Source organism: Berghia stephanieae, chromosome 3 (genome assembly GCF_034508935.2).
Source record: "Berghia stephanieae isolate SIO BIC M18660-M18661 chromosome 3, UCSD_Bste_1.3, whole genome shotgun sequence".
NCBI lineage: Eukaryota > Metazoa > Mollusca > Gastropoda > Nudibranchia > Aeolidiidae > Berghia > Berghia stephanieae.
This window is the reverse complement of record NC_088362.1, coordinates 4,851,021-4,868,848: the sequence shown is the minus strand read 5'-3', so window position 1 is coordinate 4,868,848 and position 17,828 is coordinate 4,851,021. Positions and strand designations below refer to the sequence as shown.

At 32.7% G+C, this 17,828-nt stretch overlaps 1 protein-coding gene across 7 annotated transcripts in view; it reads left to right on the top strand.

Moving 5' to 3' along the window:
• The window catches only part of LOC144967056 (mitogen-activated protein kinase kinase kinase 15-like), a 74,879-nt gene that overhangs the window by 6,394 nt on the left and 50,657 nt on the right, over window positions 1–17,828 (top strand). For all 7 annotated transcript variants that reach the window (XM_078903841.1, XM_078903846.1, XM_078903845.1 and 4 more), the window contains exons 3-19: window positions 35–257; window positions 857–1,032; window positions 1,174–1,249; window positions 1,793–1,885; window positions 2,557–2,663; window positions 3,992–4,031; window positions 4,675–4,796; window positions 6,230–6,342; window positions 8,109–8,268; window positions 8,751–8,838; window positions 9,637–9,711; window positions 11,301–11,372; window positions 12,801–12,889; window positions 13,296–13,394; window positions 13,725–13,800; window positions 15,761–15,894; window positions 16,536–16,663. In XM_078903841.1, the coding sequence (XP_078759967.1) occupies window positions 35–257; window positions 857–1,032; window positions 1,174–1,249; window positions 1,793–1,885; window positions 2,557–2,663; window positions 3,992–4,031; window positions 4,675–4,796; window positions 6,230–6,342; window positions 8,109–8,268; window positions 8,751–8,838; window positions 9,637–9,711; window positions 11,301–11,372; window positions 12,801–12,889; window positions 13,296–13,394; window positions 13,725–13,800; window positions 15,761–15,894; window positions 16,536–16,663 (1,871 nt within the window). The remainder of the gene's footprint in view (window positions 1–34; window positions 258–856; window positions 1,033–1,173; window positions 1,250–1,792; window positions 1,886–2,556; window positions 2,664–3,991; window positions 4,032–4,674; window positions 4,797–6,229; window positions 6,343–8,108; window positions 8,269–8,750; window positions 8,839–9,636; window positions 9,712–11,300; window positions 11,373–12,800; window positions 12,890–13,295; window positions 13,395–13,724; window positions 13,801–15,760; window positions 15,895–16,535; window positions 16,664–17,828) is intronic.

The window sequence follows — 17,828 nt, the reverse complement described above, 5'->3', positions numbered from 1 at the left end:
TAAATTAATTTCCCATTACTTCTTATGATAACAGGTACAATGCAGATTTGGAGATTGTCACTTTCCAGAAGTTGGACTTTGGTGAGACCAGTGTGTTGGATGTTTTTTATAATGCAGACGTGGCCATTGTTGATATGTCCGTCTCCCTCCAACAAGCACCACTATTCTACCACATTGGCATCAGGCAGTCGATGGGCATGAAGAACAATATCGTCACAATCCTGGATAATGATCCTGAAGCAACATTGTCAATACGTGTAAGTTTTACTCTCTGGACAGAATGTTTATTTTGTTTTGTATTTGAATTGTTATCAACTTACTTACTTATCCGAACCAGCAACCACCTGAGCTCTAGCCCTTCGGTCTTGTGCCACGACGTAGAAGTTAGACGTCTTTTGTAGTTGTTCCAGGTGACTATAAAGTGTGTTACTGATGCTTGGATTTGGTGGAAGGAATGTGCATCTCGGGTCTTCAAGAGGTTGACATTCAAAGTGTTATCAACAAAAATAAAGATTTTATAACTTTGGGTGAGGGAGTTGACTTTAACTTTTAAACTAAAATGATATAATAGGAGCAAGGGTATACCTCAAATTGAGGCTCATTTTCTCCAGGTTAGATGGTCTTTTTCCTATTTCATTGTCATTTTTCCACCTTTTTGTATTTATTTGCCTGAATACCATCATCGTAAACTTGATAAAAAATCTTACGTCTTGTGATGTTTATATATTTTGAATAATCTGCATTAATTATTCAATCTTTCAATTATTCGCCCAGATAAGATTTTTAGATGAACCAATTGTAAACAAACATTTATATAATTAGGCACTTTTTTTCAAAGTATGCTCTTCTTTTACAGCTCTCCTGCGCCAATGGTGTCATTTTTATTCCATTCCAAGTTGATGCCAATGGACAATGCATGGTGACAGAGACAGGCGCCTCCAGAATGTCTGAGTTAAATATCGTCCATCCAGAATCGGTCACTTTATCTCATAAATTGAAGAGTGTCTTCTCAGCAATGGATGAAGAAAACATGTAAGTGTAAGATTCGTTTTCACTAAAGGCTCTTTTTAACAAAATATTGTCTTAAATTTCTTTTTTCTTTTTTTTTTTTTCCCAAATATTTCAATAGAATAAAATGAAAAGTTTTATGTTTTTATTTTTAATCATCTACAGGGTTCACGCTAAAGAACGATTTCTAAGTGATTTACGTAAAACGAGAGAAGCATATAAGGGAGAGGATTTAAAACAGGTATTGTGTATTTCCTTCACATGTTAAAAGATTAAGAGTTTTGTCATTTTTTTGATTATAGTTATATTCAAATTTAACCTGCAATATTTGTGGAGAAATAAAAGAAGAACAGGCACTCATCTATTTTAATTATTATACTACTGTTTTGTGGAAATTAAAATAGATCGAGACGAATCTTTTTAAGCCTACAACTTTGATGGGTCCGGAAAGACATACAAATAGCGATTCTTAAGGCCAAAGATCGAATTAAGGACCAATCATTATGACCTAGCAGATTGTCTTAATATTCTTTTGAGTCAACAGGTGATAGAATTACCCTTTCTTTAAGAAAGGTTGGCACGTTACTCGTATACCAATCTGTAAAAAAAATAGTTTTAATTTGCTAGTAATTCTAAGCCTGTTTGCAAAAATTTAACATTGGCTTTAGGGAACAATGTTAACCCCAAACCCTTTTTTTTTTAGAGAACAAATTTCATAATCGCCACCATTGTGAAATAATTATTAAATATTCATCGACTTTTTTCATCATCCATAAATTTCCAGGCTTTGTTAGGCATGAGGAGACGACTTGATGATCCACAACTTCTGACTGTCGATACTGTATGGAATATGCTCATTTCTTTCAGAGAAGTTCAGGTGGGTGCATTTAAAAAAGAACATATGTCATTGACTACCTAAAATTACTAAAAACAAATCGGTTATTAATTTGGATAGGGTTTTATCAATCAATTTAGAAAGGGTTTTACCAATCAATTTAGAAAGGGTTTTACCAATCAATTTAGAAAGGGTTTTACCAATCAATTTAGAAAGAGTTTTACCAATCAATTTAGAAAGGGTTATATATGTATACATTGTCGGCACTCAGCTTTGTGTTTATACATTTTTATGCATGCCACATCTGTAAACGTTGGATGGGAGCATCACCCTTGAATCATATACCTATGCATGATGTTCGCATGGGTGTACGATCCGATAGTGATGTCGTTTCTTCTTCTCTTTACTAGCCTATCCTGCTTCTTTGGTTTGTGATTGTATTTTTGACAGGGGATATTTTTTTTTCTGTAAATCTTCTGCCTGTCTGTTCTTGGTTATTTATAATTTAGCTTATGATATCTTTAGGTTATGATTTTGATTTACATTTGTACTATTTTTGTTAGATGGCTTGTTTTTTTGTTTCAGCGGTCTCTCATATAACCTCAATTGTGTTGGAAGAGACCTAAAGCAACAAACAAACAAAAAAAACATCTGTAAACGAATTTCCATTTTTTGTGTGAATAAAGTATATCTTATCTTATCTTATCTTGCAGGATTACAAAGCCATGATGAAACTAGTAGAGGATGTCAACAAATCCACAAATGTAAAAATAGATTGTAACCAGGGTATTCAGTACATGTATGCTTTTGCATTGAATAGGTAAATATACCTGATGATTTCAAATTTTATCTTTATATTGTAAAGGTTGCTTCTTGAAGCTCGAAGAAATAGATAATAATGTGAATTTGAATGTAAGCTTCAATTTAATTACAAAACAGATTAAATGAACGTTTCGGGTTTCCCCCCTTTATCAACAAAACAGGATGAATGAAACACTACAGATGAATGAGATGATGTAGTAGTGGCGTAGTTAAGATCTTAACTTCGCCACTACCACATCATCTCATTCATCTGTGGTGTTTCATTCATCCTGTTTTATTTATATTGTTAAGATCTTAACTACGCCACTACCACATCATCTCATTCTTCTGTGGTGTTTCATTCATCCTGTTTTGTTGATATTGTTAAGATCTTAACTACGCCACTACCACATCATCTCATTCATCCTGTTTTGTTGATAAAGGGGAAACCCGAAACGTTCATTTGATATGTTTCGTAATTAAATTGAAGTTTACATTCAATTTCACATTATTATATAATTTTATCTTTATGACATACTGTTGTTCATTTACAATGGATTTATTGTGTCACAAGGCTGACATGGGATAAAGAGAAAAAACTATGGAATGAATGGTCGTGGTATATAATGTACAGAATTGTAAATTGGTATGTTATCATTCATAGAGCCATTCAAAACTTAGTCAGAATTATTCAAAATTCCGTACAGTTTGATTTGATTTTTGTTTTGTATTATTTCATTTATTTATTTATAGATTGTATAATGTCATGAATGAGTAATTTTATGTATTTTAGATTTATTTTTCATCGTAAATCTTTACAATAAAGCTATTGACAATGTTTTTACTTTATCAGACAGATAATTTTTTAATTGATTTTTAAAAAAAATCATAGAAATTAATTTTTAGAATTAGTCGTTTATGCAGATTCATGCTGTGGGCATCTTGGTGAGATATGAGTTTAGTAGTCCTTTTAACAGCCATTAGGCCCATGGAGCTGGAGTTTATCCTGGTTTCTATAGCGTGAAACGGACAATAGCAATTACTCGCTACCATTTAGATAGGACGCTGGTCTAGCGTAAAGTACTTTCTGCTAGATCTAACAGGCCCAGCTGCCCAATCACTGCTGGGTGGATAGGGGATTTTGTCAGTGCATGATTTAAAAGAGAGCTTTTGTTTCATGAAATAACATTATGTATAACAATAACATCTGTAATTAGTTTGTATCTTTATTATTATTATTATTATTATTATTATTATTATTATTATTATTATTATTATTATTATTATTATTATTATTATTATTATTATTATTATCATTATTTTTTTTTTTTTTTTTTAATAAAACAGAAATGGGAATAGAGAGAAAGCACTGTCTGTTATTCTGGAGGTGAGATTTTATATCTTTCTTTTCTTACTAGTTAATAATGAAAACAACTTAAATGTTAAACATTAATCAACTGACTGTGATACGTGGTTTGATTGAAGAAGCTATGCTGATTAAAGGTTTGATTGTATTAAAAAATGAAGTTTGCACTACCAATTGTATGAGACTTATTTACTCATTTTAAGCGAGGTGTAAAACATCTTTGGCGAAACATTGAATGTTTTATTTTGTTTTGATGTTTTATTTACTATTTTTCTGCTGACCATTGTTATTTAAAATTTCATCATCAATTTCTTTTGCCATAACATTTCAAATTTTCTTGATTCAGTGTTGTAGTTTTGCATCCAATTAATCGTTACATTTAACTATAGATAGATATAGGTCATTAGGAAAGTCTTGTTTTTAAAATAACAACTTCTGGAAACAAAAATAAAACAAACAAGTACCAAAAAAAAAAAAAGATTATTAAAAAAATAAAATCAAATAAAAACAAAAGAGAACAAATGAAAAGAAAAATGTTCTTTTTTATTATTTTTCTCGTATGTCTAAGATAATTCTGAATTTAGGCAAAATTCATTTCTATCATTTTTCTTGATTCTATATATAGATTCTGTTGTAATCGTTTACATTCATATGTCACCGACAGGCTGTTGATAAGTCTGAGACCCAAGTACCTGATATGATCTGCCTTTGTGGTAGGATTTACAAGGACAAGTTCGTTGACACAGATTTCACCGACAAGGATGCTCTTCACAATGCCATAGATTGGTAGGAAGATCTCCTATTTGTTTTACTCAATACTTACATTATGCTTTCATTTGTACATAGAGGGTGGAGACCATAAAAAAAACAAGTTCTCTCATATTCTTAACGATAAAAAACATCCAAAAACCCAGTGCTTAGGTTTACTATTGTTTTCATTGTAATCATAATATGAAATCTGTTTAATATTTATTGCTCTTGTGGTCCTTTAGAACCAAGGCCCCATGGGACCAAAGTTTATCCACCTGACCTCTCATTGTGGGCAGGAGGTCACTCGCTGTATCTTCTATCTTTCTATATCTGTTCTTTGAGTTGCTTTCTATCTTTGTCTTGGAATGGGATTACTTGGTTTTTGAACGGGCCCTTTCCAGAGTCCTTTGCTGAGAGGGATACAATCAAATATATAGTGTTAGTTTTTGGAGGTGATATATTTTTCCTTGTAAAATCTCTGTCATGCATTGTTAGTTTTATTTAAAAAAAAATATATATAGTGGTTTGTATTCATTTGAGTGTATTCCTCTTGATGGGATCCTGTGCTTTTGTCTGGATGAACCTTTTTGCACTGATAGTGTGTGTTCTTAGAATTTACATTTGTACCCTGTTTGAACTCTTCCCCTTTGTCTTACTTTTTATGCATGTGCTTTCAATCGCAAATCTAGAATTTTTTACTATCCCATTTTCTTCCTTTTTACTGGTGCGGAAATGACCTAAAGATGTCGCAAGCGCCGTAAAACTCTTAAATACAAACAATATCCACCTTAAATGGACTTTAACAATAGCTATCTACCCTTTGAATAGGTCATTAGCCAATCATAGAGTACTTTCTGACAGCTTATAGACCCAGCTACCCATTCATTACATTGTGAACAAAGGGGTCTGGAAAAAATATCAACTGAAAGCAAAATATAAATCTGCCTCTCTACAATATAAGCGATTAAGACAACACGTCACCTTAATTCATTTTTGCCAAACGGTGTTTAAATTTTTAACGCCCAACTGTGATTTAAATTAAATACTATTTTAAAAATATACACACACAAGTTCGGACTAAAGGCCAGAGGTAGATATGGCCTATCTCAATTTATCAAATTAATATATAAAGTGCTGCTATTTGTTCTTGGTTGTATATTTTTTACAATTTTGTGTATTTGCATATATATATGTATACATTGTCGCCATAGATTCTCAAATTTGTGTTTATACATTTTTATGCATGCCACGTCTGTAAACGAATTTCCATTTTTTTGGGTGAATAAAGTATATATTATTATTATTGTTATTATTATTATTATTATTATTATTATTATTATTATTATTATTATTATTTATTATTATTATATTATTATTATTATTATTATTATTATATTTTTATTATTATTAGGATCCCTTCATGTTGATGCAATAATTAAAATTACTTTAATTTTTTGTTTCCTGGTCAGGTATCGGAAAGGTTTTGAGGTTCAGCCTAATGAGTATGCTGGTATCAATCTAGCCACTCTTCTGGTCATTTCTGGAAAGGATTTTGCTTCTTCTGTTGAATTGCAACGAATAGGTAATTATATATGTGACCCTTTTGCCTCAAAACGGTATTAAGTCGGGTTGGAAATTGAATTTATAGCCAGAAATATCAGACTTGTGTTGAGTTTATATCATTTATTGAGGAGAATGGCAACCATATTTTAGGGTGATGATGCCAACAATTTATATTTTTGACCAGTTTAACATTAAATTCGGCTTTTAAACATTTGGTTCATTCCGACATAATACCGTTTTGAGAAGATGGGTCACATATTTGTATAGTTCGCAACAAAAAAATAAAAAAGAGAATCGCTAATGTCTTATTTTTTTGGGAAACCTCTTGCTATTTTTCAAGATTTTGTTTTTGATTAGTGGATGTATTAGATTTGGGACTAAATTGTTATGATTTTGAAATCTCAAGATGTTGCCAATTCCACTGAGACAGCTTGCAATGCCTTCGTCTATAGTCTAGAAAACATTTGTCTTGAATTTATGACTCGTAGCGTCGTAGACATTGCAGTTAAAGCCTTTGTTTCATGAATTGCTTTAAACCTTTGTGTTTTATGTTGTTTGTTTTATGTCGTCCTTGAGGTTTTCTAATTGTTATTTTATTTGGTATTTGACGCAATTTTTACAGAACTGATACGTTTTAAAAAAATTATTTAGAAATTTTTAGGCCCTTTAATCAGTGGAAATTACATTGCTCAAGTCAGAGTTATTTTGATGGAGAGAAAAGTAAAGTAAATGTGATTCATATAAAAGGGGACAACACAACACTTTTTGTGTTGTCCCCTTGTATATGAGTTGCATTTACTGACTTTATTTTTCTCTCTTGTAATCAGCGCAGATGTGGGAATTTCTGTTCAGTTTTCCTCTTTGTGGTGGACCTATCCCAGGACAATAAATGTTTGTTTTTATTTAGGGATGTAGAGATAGACATAAAAGAAAGTCATTTTATAAGAATGGAAAGAATTTTCCAGCAGACTCAAAAGACACGTTTTTAAATAAAATTCCTAAAACCTCAAAATTTCTTAAGGTTGTACCAACTGAAAATTTTAGAGTGAAAAGATACTAAGAAAATACAGTTGATACATACAAGTGATTTAAAAAAAATAAATTTTTTCAATTGATTTTACTGAGAAGTTTTACAGTAAACAATTGATCAACTTTTTTTTTTTTTTCAAAGTTCATAATTCATTATAACATGTAAATTGTCTATCTGTCTTCTGGGTGGGGATCCTGACCTCCCATAGTGGGCAGGGAGGTACATACTGTGTCTTCTATCCCCTTATATCTTATCCAACAAGCTTTCTGTCTTTGTCTTTGAATGAGATTATTTGTTTTTTTCCTGGCCCTCGTCGGAGTCCTGGCTGAGAGGGAAATAGTCAAATGTATAGTTATTGTTTTGGGAGATGATATTTTTTCCTTGTAAATCATCTCTCTGCTATGAATTATTATATGTCATTTTTAATGTATAGTGTAAGCATTTGAGTGTATTCCTCTTTGTTGGATTTTGTGTCCGGATGAGACATAGGTGATCTCAAACTAAGTACATTGGTGGTATGCTCTTGGAATCTACATCTGATCCCTATTTGTTCCCATTCCCCTTTGTCTTACTTTCTCTTGGGTGCTTTAATTGTAATTCTATAACTTTTTACTATCCCATTTTCTTCCTTTTTACTGGCGCTGATATAACCTAAATGTGTTGCAAGCGCATAAAACCCTTAAAAAAGCAAAAACAAAAAAACAAATCTATCTGTCTTGCTTTATTTCTGAATTACAATTTTCTTTTTCCTTCAGGAATCACTTTAAACAACCTGATAGGCAAGAAAGGTAGCTTGTCGTCTTTAACCAACTATTGGGATGTTGCGACATTCTTTGAGATAAGTGTCCTGGCTGAAGACTACTCAAAGGCAGTCCAGGCAGCTGAATGCATGTACAAGCTGGAACCTCCACAGTGGTAGATAGATATGCTGGTCACAGCACTATTGAATATATATATTTACACATCCCTTGTTTATTGCCAAGTATGATTATTATATAATGCGTTTAATTTGTAATGCAAAGAAGCAGTTTTTGAACTTTTTTTACTACTTATTAACTGTTTATGATTAAGGTCAGAAACATACTATTGCGAAAAAACAAACAAACAAAAAGGTCATTTCAAGTGCTCAAGTAAATCTCTATCTAATATAGGATTTCCGGGCAGGTGTACTCTTTCAATTTTCTCTGTGAGTTAAATTATCAAATATGCTTTTTAGTATTTTTTTCAAATGCTGTTGGAAACACAAAAGTACTTTTGTAAGTGAAAGCCATAGATATATTTGTGTCACCAAAATCTCTGAAAGCTTCTTAGAAAATAAAGTTAACATATCTTGTAATAAGCAAGAAATTGAATGGCATTTTAAAAGATACTGTTCTATCTTCTATCTTGACTTTCAGGTATTTAAAAAGCACAATAGGCAACATTTCCCTTATCAGTCGATTCCGAAAGAGCAAGAATGTGGATCCGTATAGCAGAGAAATGCTGGTATCAAAGTTCATTTTATTAATAGAAACATTGAATTTATGTCTTTTTTTTTTTTTTGGTTCTATTTTTATTTTGCTCGCTGTTCATTCTGTGCAATAGAACATATTTTATTTATACAAAGACCTGTTTGTGTATTTAAAAAAGATACAAACACATTAAATCTGTGTGTAAATCTTGCTTTCGTTCTGTTCAATAGAATAGATTTTATATAAACAAAAGTTCTATTTATGTGTTGTTTTTTTTTATTGGGTGGTCCATATATATTATTTTTTTTTTAAATAAAAAATTGAGCTTTATATAGCGCAATATCCACTAAATGAAAATGTGCTCAAAGCGCTTTACAAGGGGTCCCTGGTCAACAGCAACATTTAACATTTAGGACGGGACATACCGCCTGTTAGGCAATATTACAATTTTTCGGACAAAGACACCACTGTTAGGCAATATTACAATTTTTTGGACAAAGACACCGCTGTTAATGGCCAGGTACTCATTTTACACCTGAGTACAGTGAGAGAATGTGAGTAAAGAGCCTTTTCCAAGGACTCAACTATGCGCCGAGCACGAGGCTCGAACCCAGGACCTTCCGATCTGAAAGCGGGTGTCATACCACTAGACCACATAGCTGCACAACATGCTATAGAGGATTCCATTTCTTCTGAGATATGATGTATGTGCTTGATTATATTTCTTGACTTTTTTTTTGTTTTTGATTTTTGTTTGTTTGTTTGTTGTCATAATTTATAAAGATAGAGTTTAGATAAAAACAAGAATTAAAATGTTCCTCTTTCATTTCAGTTGTTCAACTTTTGGATGGAATTTTTCATTGAGGTCTTCAAACCCAAGTCTGAGTTAACAGGTAGTCATTTCCCGGTAAGTTTAAACTTCGTAAAATGAAGTCTTTACTGATTTTTCTATAATTGTTTGTAATTTTATTTCAACCACTATGAATGGCCTTTTAAATGTTGTAATGGTACCAGTTTTCTTTTATTCGTTTTGTTCGTTGGAAATTTTGGCAGCAACTTGAAAATTTCAAAAGTTAAAAAAGAAGCTTCTATTCCATTTGCCTATGGGCAATATATTGGCTTATCTAAGATTATCTCAGTCCCAACTTCTAAAGGTTAGCACTTCAAAATCCACTTTTGGTAAAAAAAGCCTTTTCCTCCATAGCTCCACGCCTATGGAATGCACTTATTTTTCGGACAAAGTCCTGTGAAAATTTATCATCTTTCAGGAAATGTCTGAAGACTGAGTTGTTCCGTGAGGCTTATTTTTTATGAAATAGATGTTGCTTAGATTTTGTTTCTGTATTCCTGTAGTGTCGTGATTTTTAATTTTGTTTTTTAAAAACAATTTTATTATCTAAAACGCTGAAGAGCACGATTACCGTGGATGTTTAGGCACTATATAAATTCATTATTTACTATTACTATTATCACTGCAAGCTGTTGGTTCAAATATTCAAATGTTTGACATTCCAGACCTTTTGTTTTGTATTAATCTGAATTAATCAACAACAATTTTAAAGCTGAAATCGTGACCTTCTTGAAGTTGCATGCACAGAATTTTATTTTTTAAATGCTTGACCGTGGTGACAAGTAATTTGTGAATAATTGGTGTACCTCCTTTAGGCTATGAAATTGACTTTGAAAAAAATAAAGTAACAATTAAAAAAAAAAAAGTAGGGAAAGAGAGACGGGTGCAAATCGACTTATAGAAAATACGTTTAAAAAAAATACCAATGCAAGTGCTGTTTCTCATTTCCTCGAACTGGGTGGGGTTCCTGAACTCCCATAGCGGGCAGGGAGGTACTTACTGCATCGTCTATCACCCTGTGTCTGTTTTCCAACATGCTTTCTGTTTTTGTCTTGGAATGAGATTACTTGGTTTTGTCCTGACCCTGACCAGAGTCCTAGCTGGGAGGGAAACACTCAAATGTATAGTTATTGTTTTGGGAGATGATATTTTTTTCCTTGTAAGTCATCTCTCTGTTATGTATTATTATATCTGTTATTTTGAATGTATAATGTAGGCATTTTAGTGTATTCCTCCTTGTTGGATTTTGTGCTTGTGTCCGGATGAGACTTTTAGGTGATCTCAAACTAAGTACATTAGTGGTATGCTCTTGGAATCTACATCTGATCCCTATTTGTTCCCAGTTCCCCTTTGTCTTACTTTTTCTTGGGTGCTCTAATTGTAAGTCTAGAACTTTTTACTATCCCATTTTCTGCCTTTTTACTGGTGCTGATATGACCTAAATGTGTTGCAAGCGCCGTAAAACCCTTAAAAACAAAACAAACATCATTTCCTCGTCTTTGAGAGATAAAAATTTATAAAGCCCCTGATGCTTTCCTTTTTAAAATTTTTTTTTTTTATCTGCTGTTTGACCATCAACATTTATTCGATGCTCTTGCTAATCTGACATTTCCAATCACGATTTTTTTTTGGGTTTTTTGGGATAGATTCTGTTACTGGAACCCACGAGAGAATTTATTCCAAGCTATATTCAAGTCAATGCGGAAATTCAAGAAAAGGTTTGTTTTGTTGTCGCTAGTTTTGTTTTTTGACGGGTATGTGGTCTAGTGGTATGACGGAAGGTCCTGGGTTCGAGCCTCGCTCGACGCATAGTTGAGTCTTTGGAGAAGGTTCTTTACTCACATTCTCTCACCGTACTCAGATGTAAAATGAATACCTGCCCGATAACAGCGTTGTCTCTGTCAGAAAAAAAAAGAAAATGTGATATCGCCTAACAGGCATCATGTCCTGTCCTATTTGTTAAATGTGCTGTTCGCCAGGGAACCCTTGTTAAGCACTTTGAGCACTTTTAGTGGATATTGCGCTATATAAAAGCTCAAAGCTCAATGTACTGGTATATTAGCCTAGTGGTCATGAAGTAGTTAAAAAATAAATTTAATAGATATTTACTGAAAAATAAAGTGGTAATTTTCTACTCACAATAGGGAATGAGATTAGTGGAAGAGTAGCGTCCCTTGATTGGACGTCATCTTACAGAGAGAACGTCAAAATGGTTTTGGGCATGCGTCTCTCTTGTCCTCGCTTTCGGTGAAGTGTCTCATGCCGCTTTCACCGGAAGCGAGGACGAGAGACGCATGCGCACAACCAACATGATGTTCTCTCTCTAATAACTTTTCCGCCGGTGACGTCCAATCAAGGGACACTACTCTTCCGCTAATCTCATTCCCTATATAGCTCAGTATAAAGAAAATGCCTTGTTGATTTTTACTTAGGGATACCCACAATATCAAAACTGCTTAATTCATTTGTGACTTTTCAAACCCAGTTAAAACAATAATGAGATTGTTAAATAACGATCAAATTTGACGACATAAAATATGATTTTTTCTTCTCAAAAGGTAGGGGCCCAGAGGGTGAGCTTTTTAGACATATAGCTACTTTCAAATGGGGATAATATGATCATGTCAATGGGAGCGATCTATATTCATGTTTTCGTCCAACCAGTTCATCAATCACATGATTTGTTGCTGTCCAACGATTGGATATTTCTGAATAAATGTAAACACGCTGCTGTATTTATGAAATTTGTAAACATACCCATGCGTCAAGCTGAATCAAATGACCAATCGTGGTATTAGATATTTAAAAAGCTGTGAACACTTTTCACTAAGTGGGTTTATTTGAGTACATTTTGCAATGTTACCAATGACCTCGAGCACATGGAAAGTTAATATAGATCGTGCCCATTGAAATGCTATCTAAAATTTTGTGATGATCGCGGGGTGTACAAGGATGCAATAATGGGGAAATGCATACAAAGATCTAATATATATATATATATATATATATATATATATATATATATATATATATATATATATATATATATATATATATATTATATATATATATATATTAGATTTTATATAATATTTTTTCTTTCATATTCTATCTCACCAACTCATTTGTTTCTTCATTGTTTCTAGAATGTTCGTCTCTGGCACGTATGGCAAGATCCTAAAGATCATCGACCAAATGATTGGACCTTTCCTGGAGAAACAATCAAAAGAGTCAGGTAGTTGGCCATTAATAATAATATTAATAATAATAATAATAATAATGATAATAATAATAATAATAATAATAATAATAATAATAATAATAATAATTATAGAAATAATAATATTAATAATATTAATAATAATGATAATGATAATAGTAATAATAATGATAATAATAATAATAATAATAATATAATAATAATAATATAATAATAATAATAATAATAATAATAATAATAATAATAATAATAATAATGATAATATGTAGTCAATATTAAAGCATAAACTTTCCCCACTTTATAAAATTTGGGCAGAATGCTTGATTTCTAAAATAAAAGAAATGCAAGCCCATCTTCATGCGCACGAGGAAAATCTAATTTGAATTAATTTTTTGTTTTGTTTGTTTTCAAACCATCTTAGCGTCTACAAAAGAGATGCCAGAGCTGTTTTCTTGTATTTTCAAGATATATCAGATGACGACTACCATATATTCTTTTCCACTGATAATCAAGCTACAAGGTTCGTATTATCTTTTAAAAAAAATTCTGATTGGAGGAGGAACAATTTGTTTAATATAGTGCACATATTTGACTTTTTTATTTAAACATTCATCTTTTATCATGTCGGAAGGTGAAAACAAAACTTTTTTCTTGTTTTTTTTTTACCAATGTATTTTTTTTTCTTTAGTATTGAATTTTAAAAAAATTATTTAAAGAAATGGGCCATGTTAAGTGTATCAGGTTTAATAAGGTTTTTAAAGGGGCAATTTAGGCTATGTGCTAATTCAAGTTTAATTCTCTCTACAATAATTCAAAATATAAAGTAGAATCCCTCTTTAATTCATTCCAGGTTTTATTCCATGATGGGGAGTCTAGCTACAAGTCCTGACATTCTCATTGAAGACAGCATCGATGACGTTGTCGATGTAAGTCAGAAAAAAAAAAAAAAAGAAAAGAAAGAAAGAAAGAAATTGTCTTCTGTTTTCAGGGGATATTATTCTTTAGGGTCAATTTCTGGGTGGGGTTCCTGACCTCCCATAGTGGGCAGGGAGGTACTTACTGCGTCTTCTATCCCCCTATATCTGTTTTCCAACATGCTTTCTTTCTTTGTCTTTGAATGAGATTACTTGGTTTTGTCCTGGCACTGGCCAGATACCCTAGCTGGGAGGGAAACAGTCAAATGTTAGTTTTGAGAGATGATATTTCTTTCCTTGTAAATCATCTCTCTGTTATGCACTATATTATGTTTTGTTTATGTATTATATATGATTTGTAAACATTTGAGTGTATTCCTCTTAGTGGGGACCTGTGCTTGTGTCTGGATGAGACTTTTAGGTGATCTCAAACTAAGGACTTTGATAGTGTGCTCTTGGAATCTACATCTGTTCCCTATTTGAACCAATTCCCCTTCGTCTGCCTTATTCTTGGATGCTTTAATTGTAATTCTACAACTTTTTACTATCCCATAATCTTCCTTTTTACAGGTGCTGATATGACCTTAATGTGTTGCAAGCGCTGTAAAACCTTAAAAACAAACAAAAACATAGGGTCAATTTCAAGAAAAGACGGAGATAATCCAGATGTCAGCCACAGTTCAGCGCTGGAAAGTTAACAGTAGGGAATAAATGTGGGCGTCCCTGAGATAATCAGTCGCATGGTGAAAAGATTCAAATAGAGATATTGACAATTTTAGTCAAGAGGTCGTTTTTTATGGAAAAAGAGTTCTCATCAAAAATCATTAAATCAAACATTTTTCTACATATTGATGAAATATTTTAATTGAATTCTACTCCTAAATATATATATATTTTTTTTTTTTTTATGAAGGTAATTATTATACTTAATATCAACTCTTGTCAACTTTGGAAGCGATTTTCTCAAAATTAGGGTTTCACACCCTAGCCCATGCATATGACCATAACTTCATGAAATATCACCCGATTTGCTTCAAATAAAGATTAAAATGCTCAGGAAAAATTGGGCTTTCAAAAAATGAAAAAAAAAAACAAAAAAAAAAAATAAACGGAAACAAAAATTTTCACCATGCAACTGATTATGTCAGGGATGCACACAAATGTCTTTCTCAAGGAAAAGACACGATGCTGATAGTTGGGCTCAAACCTGGGTGTCCTGGGTGGAGGGGCGATCCCTTATCCACTCAGTGCCTCTTTCATGAAAAGTTGAAAACAGATTATGAAAGGGTTAAAGAGTTGAAGGTCTCTCTGGATCAATTATTTTCTTACGCTTTAAGTACAAGTTTGATATCAATTCAAGTAATGTTTTATTTACCACTTGTTATTGAGACTTTACCATTTCATTCACAAAGTAAAATTTTCAGGATAGATTACCTAATAATAATAGATAAATGCTTTTCATTTTTTGACTTTATTAATCAATGCTGATGGTTTTCCTCGGATCTGCGGAAATCCGCGATATTTGAGTCAGAGGAGGAATTTCCTCTTTTTAAAAAATTTATATTTCCCTCAATGAAATGTACTGGCAGAGAGATTTGATGTGTGGTGGAACAAATAGGTGACAGTTTCCCACTCTCTAGAAATTAGCTAGAGTATCAATGATGATTTATCATCTCAATTGCTCTAAAAATGTGTGTGTGTGTGTGTGTGTGTGTGTGTGTGTGTGTGTGTGTGTGTGGGGCGGGGGGGGGGATGAATGCTGTAAAAATAATGGGGCTTAAAGGCAATCATTCGAAATTTTCCTCCCTTTTCAGTTTTTGGCACCATCAGCACTGATTAATCGTATCTTGATGATGTCCGATGCTGAAGATAATTAGCTTCTTCTTTTTTTTTGTTATTGACCAAGACAAAAGTACAGGTATTGTATAGGAAAACAAATGATTTAAACATTCTCTTTTGTTTAAATTTGTAGTATGAATATGATCTGGATGAGAAGGGCAATCGCATGCTTTTAGGCCGCGGCACATACGGTGCTGTGTATGCTGCGAGGGACAGGAAAACCCAAGTCAAAATTGCTGTCAAAGAAGTGCCCGAAAAATATCAACAGTAAGAATTCTCATAATGGTAGAAATAAACTCACTTCATTTTCTGCTGTCTTTTAATGCCTCCTTTCCCTCGATTTCATACTTGTTTGTTATTTAAAGTTAAATTATAGAACGTGAGTCAAGCTAAATGATGTCAATATACAATAAATACATCACCATATGTTTTTAAAGAGTTATAACAACTGTTACATCACAATGGACTAAACGCATTACAATATCTATTCCTTGTGGAGGACATATTCAGCATAATGTGAAATGTCGATGATTTGAGCTCATAAAGTCGTATAAAATCTTTCAGTTGTACATCTTTGGACAAAGTCAAAAGTTGGCTACACGACACACACGTATAGAAAAATATGTATGTAAAAAATATAACAAGGGCTAAATGCTAAGGTGCCTAAACTTTGGGGTGTGGGGGGGGGGGGGGGGGGGGGGGGGTGGTAGTTCCATAATCGTTGACATTTTCAATTCAATTCAATTGTTTTACCTTCATTTTTATTAATTTTTAACAAATTCCTCGTTTTCTTTGGAATAGGCCTGAATGACAAATTCCCCCATGGGAATGAATAAAGGGAATTTTATTTTTATTTTTTATTTGTTTATTTTATTTTATAATCCTTTTCTTCAATAACATCCTTCCAGAGAAGTACAACCCCTTCACGAGGAGATCAAGTTACATATGAGACTCAACCATAAAAACATTGTGCGCTACTTGGGGTCATCCAGTGAAGATGGGATGTTCAAGATTTTTATGGAGCAAGTACCAGGAGGTTTGTACCTCTCAGTCACAGCTTTTAAAACTTATTATTATTATTTTTCATATAAATGGAAAGTTTCACACCCATCTGTTCATGTCGTTTGTTTGTGTAGTATTTTAAAATTGTTGTTTATATTGCGTATAGCTTAATGTTTCACAGCTCTCCTGTATAACAAAAACTTGCCACTGATTGTTTCTCCCATAGTGGGCAGGGGGGTACATACTGTGTCTTCTATCTGTTTTTCAACATGCTTTCTGTCTTTGTCTTGAAATGAGATTATGCGGGTGGTTGGATGGGAGCATCACCTTGAATCATATACCTATGATGTTCGCATGGGTGTACGATCCGATAGTGATGTCGTTTCTTCTTCTCTTTACTAGCCTATCCTGCTTCTTTGGTTTGTGATTGTATTTTTGACAGGGGATATTTTTTTTCTGTAAATCTTCTGCCTGTTTGGTTATTTATAATTTAGCTTATGATATCTTTAGGTTATGATTTTGATTTACATTTGTACTATTTTTGTTAGATTGCTTGTTTTTTTTTGTTTCAGCGGTCTCTCATATAACCTCAATTGTGTTGGAAGAGACCTAAAGCAACAAACAAAAAAAAAAATGAGATTACTTGGTTTTATCCTGGCCGGAGTCCTAGCTGAAAGGGAAACAGTAAAATGCTTAGATATTGTTTTGGGAGATTATATTTTTTCCTTGTAAATCATCTCTCTGTTATGTATTATTATATTTGTTATTTTGAATGTATTGGATTTTGTGCTTGTGTCTTGATGAGACTTATAGGTGATCTCAAACTAAGTACTTTGATAGTGTACTCTTGTAATCTACATCTGTTTCCTATTTGAACCAATTCCCCTTTGTCTTACCTTTTCTTGTGTGCTTTAATTGTAATTCTAGAACTTTGTACTATCCCATTTTCTTCCTTTTTACTGGCGCTTATATAACCTAAATGTGTTGCAAGCGCCGTAAAACCCTTAAAAAGAAACAAAACAAAACAATAAACTGATTGTTTTGCCTGGTTGATACTCTTAAATGTTAAATGGTACCTTTTTGGGTGAAAGAAACAAAAGCTGGTGCATTTGAATGGCAGGAGTAGTTAGAAGTTTGAGTTTTTGAGTTCGACATAATTGAGCAAGTCATATGCATCCACCGTGTCTCATAAAACTGTT